This window comes from Calliphora vicina, chromosome 3 (genome assembly GCF_958450345.1).
Source record: "Calliphora vicina chromosome 3, idCalVici1.1, whole genome shotgun sequence".
Taxonomy (NCBI): Eukaryota; Metazoa; Arthropoda; class Insecta; order Diptera; family Calliphoridae; genus Calliphora; species Calliphora vicina.
Window position 1 is genome coordinate 112288860 of NC_088782.1, and position 2462 is coordinate 112291321.

Below are 2462 nucleotides of genomic sequence, written 5' to 3' on the forward strand. Positions count from 1 at the left end.
AAATTTACATATACATTTACATGGGAGACAAATAAACTCTTTGTTTGTAAAGGCAAATCACGGAGGATGTTTACAGGGAAAATGATTGAAAGATTTTCTATAGAAAAGTGTTTATTACTAATAGATTTCTATAGAAAATTGTTTGCTATTAACAGTTTTCTATAGAAAATTGTTTGCTATTAACAGTTTTCTATAGAAAATTGTTTGCTATTAACAGTTTTCTATAGAAAATTGTTTGCTATTAACAGTTTTCGATAGAAAAGTGTTTGCTATTAACAGTTTTCGATAGAAAAGTGTTTGCTATTAACAGTTTTCTATAGAAAAGTGTTTGCTATTAACAGTTTTCTATAGAAAATTGTTTGCTATTAACAGTTTTCGATAAAAAAGAGTTTGCTATTAAAAGTTTTCTATAGAAAATTGTTTGCTATTAACAGTTTTCTATAGAAAATTGTTTGCTATTAACAGTTTTCTATAGAAAATTGTTTGCTATTAACAGTTTTCTATAGAAAATTGTTTGCTATTAACAGTTTTCTATAGAAAATTGTTTGCTATTAACAGTTTTCTATAGAAAATTGTTTGCTATTAACAGTTTTCTATAGAAAATTGTTTGCCATTAACAGTTTTCTATAGAAAAGTGTTTGCTATTAACAGTTTTCTATAGAAAAGTGTTTGCTATTAACTTTTTCTATAGAAAAGAGTTTGCTATTAACAGTTTTCTGAAGAAAGGTGTTCGCTGTTAACAGTTTTTTTTATAGAAAAGAGTTTCGTATAGAAATTTATAGAAAAGTGTTTGCTATTAACAGTTTTCGATAGAAAAGTGTTTGCTATTAACAGTTTTCGATAGAAAAGTGTTTGCTATTAACAGTTTTCGATAGAAAACTGTTAAATGTTTTTTTTTTTGTATAAAAGTGTTTGTTATTAATCTTTTAATATTAGTTGAATCAAATAGTTTTCTTTAGACATATTTTTCTTGGTTTCTGTACTGAAAACATTTCTATATAAAAGGAGCTGACATGAATACTTTGCTTTAAAATTAAAACCATTTTCTATCGTGTCCCCTCTTTTGACTTCATATTCTTTCCCTAAAATTTCCAGCCATGACAATACAAAACACAAAAATCTAACTAAGAAAACACAATAAAAAACTTATGAATTTTAATTGCTGAAAGAATAAAAACTATTCCCCTCCAAAGTATAAAACAGAAATGTCTCTATGTTGGCAAAGAATTGTATTTACAGGAATAAAAGATTTGTTTCTAAACAAAATTGAATTCAAAACAATTATTTCGGAGCCAAATATTTAGTGAAGGAGTAGGGAAAAATTTCAGTTTTAAAAAGCAAAATCTGTTAATTTCCTAACGAATAAAACATGATGAAATTTTAACATATTTTTCAGACGTTTTTCTTATTTTCAGGCATTTATTAATATCATTGTTACAATTCAAACACTTGTCGACGGTTATAAGCAAAACCACCAGCACCACGAACGCGGAAACGATTGCGTCTTCTAGTTCCATCGCCGGTACCAGGAGCATCACCAGCTGTACCAGTACCTGTATCAGCAGCAGGGGGAGCTGGTGCAGGAGCTGGAGCAGGAGCAGCTGCTGGTGGGGCCGCAGGACCAGGAGGTCCTATGGGACCCAAGGGACCTGCAGGTCCCTCTGGCCCACGTTCTCCATCATAACCACGAGGACCTCTCAAGCCAGGGGTGCCTGGGGGACCAACGAGACCAGCTTGCCCGGATTTACCACGCCTACCAGTAGGACCTCGGGCACCAGGATTACCTGGTCTACCCTCAGCGCCACGATCACCCAATTCTCCTTTAGGGCCAGGTACACCAGTAGGACCTGGTGGACCGGGTGGTCCTGGAGGACCAATTTGCGTATATAATTGGGCAAAAGTTAAAGCAAAGCCACCAAAAGCTTAAAAATTTAAAGATAATAGTTTAAATGTCTTTATTTTTAAAATTTAATAAAATTTACCAATTAATATTAGAACTGCTAACTTCATTGTTATTAAAATAAAACTAACTAGAATTTATTTAAGCCGCTTTATTTATATTAACTCAATTTCTTTTTAATTTTGTTAGTAACTTAACAAGATCAATATCATTGATCGTTAAATAAAGTTAATTGGTTTTCAAATTAAAGAAAGTTCTTGCCCGAACAGTTTAATACTTCTAACTTTTAACTGATAAAGATCATTACGCAGATTTCATTTAGAACTTTAGCAGCCTATAAAAACTATGCTAAAAATGAGAAAATACTATAGTTTGTTTTAGAATTTCACTATGAAAACATTAAAATCATCTTTAAATATTTTAGGTAATTTGTTTAAAATATTTTTAAAAGAACTTATTTAAATTTAACTTGTTTGTTTTACAAACTTATTTCAGCTATTTTAGCTGTTGTGCTTAGTGTTGCCGCCAAACGTTACAGCGATTTGGGAGAACAAAGAGCTTT

The 2462-nt window shown here is 31.1% G+C and overlaps 1 protein-coding gene across 1 annotated transcript; it reads right to left on the reverse strand.

Moving 5' to 3' along the window:
- Positions 1-1434: 1434 nt before the first annotated feature.
- Positions 1435-2010, reverse strand: LOC135955689 (collagen alpha-1(XXVI) chain-like). The gene is made up of 2 exons (XM_065506047.1): positions 1983-2010; positions 1435-1922 (listed from the first exon to the last, which is right to left on the reverse strand). Exons 1-2 carry the CDS (start codon positions 2008-2010, stop codon positions 1435-1437), a joined length of 516 nt encoding a protein of 171 aa, XP_065362119.1.
- Positions 2011-2462: the final 452 nt, after the last annotated feature.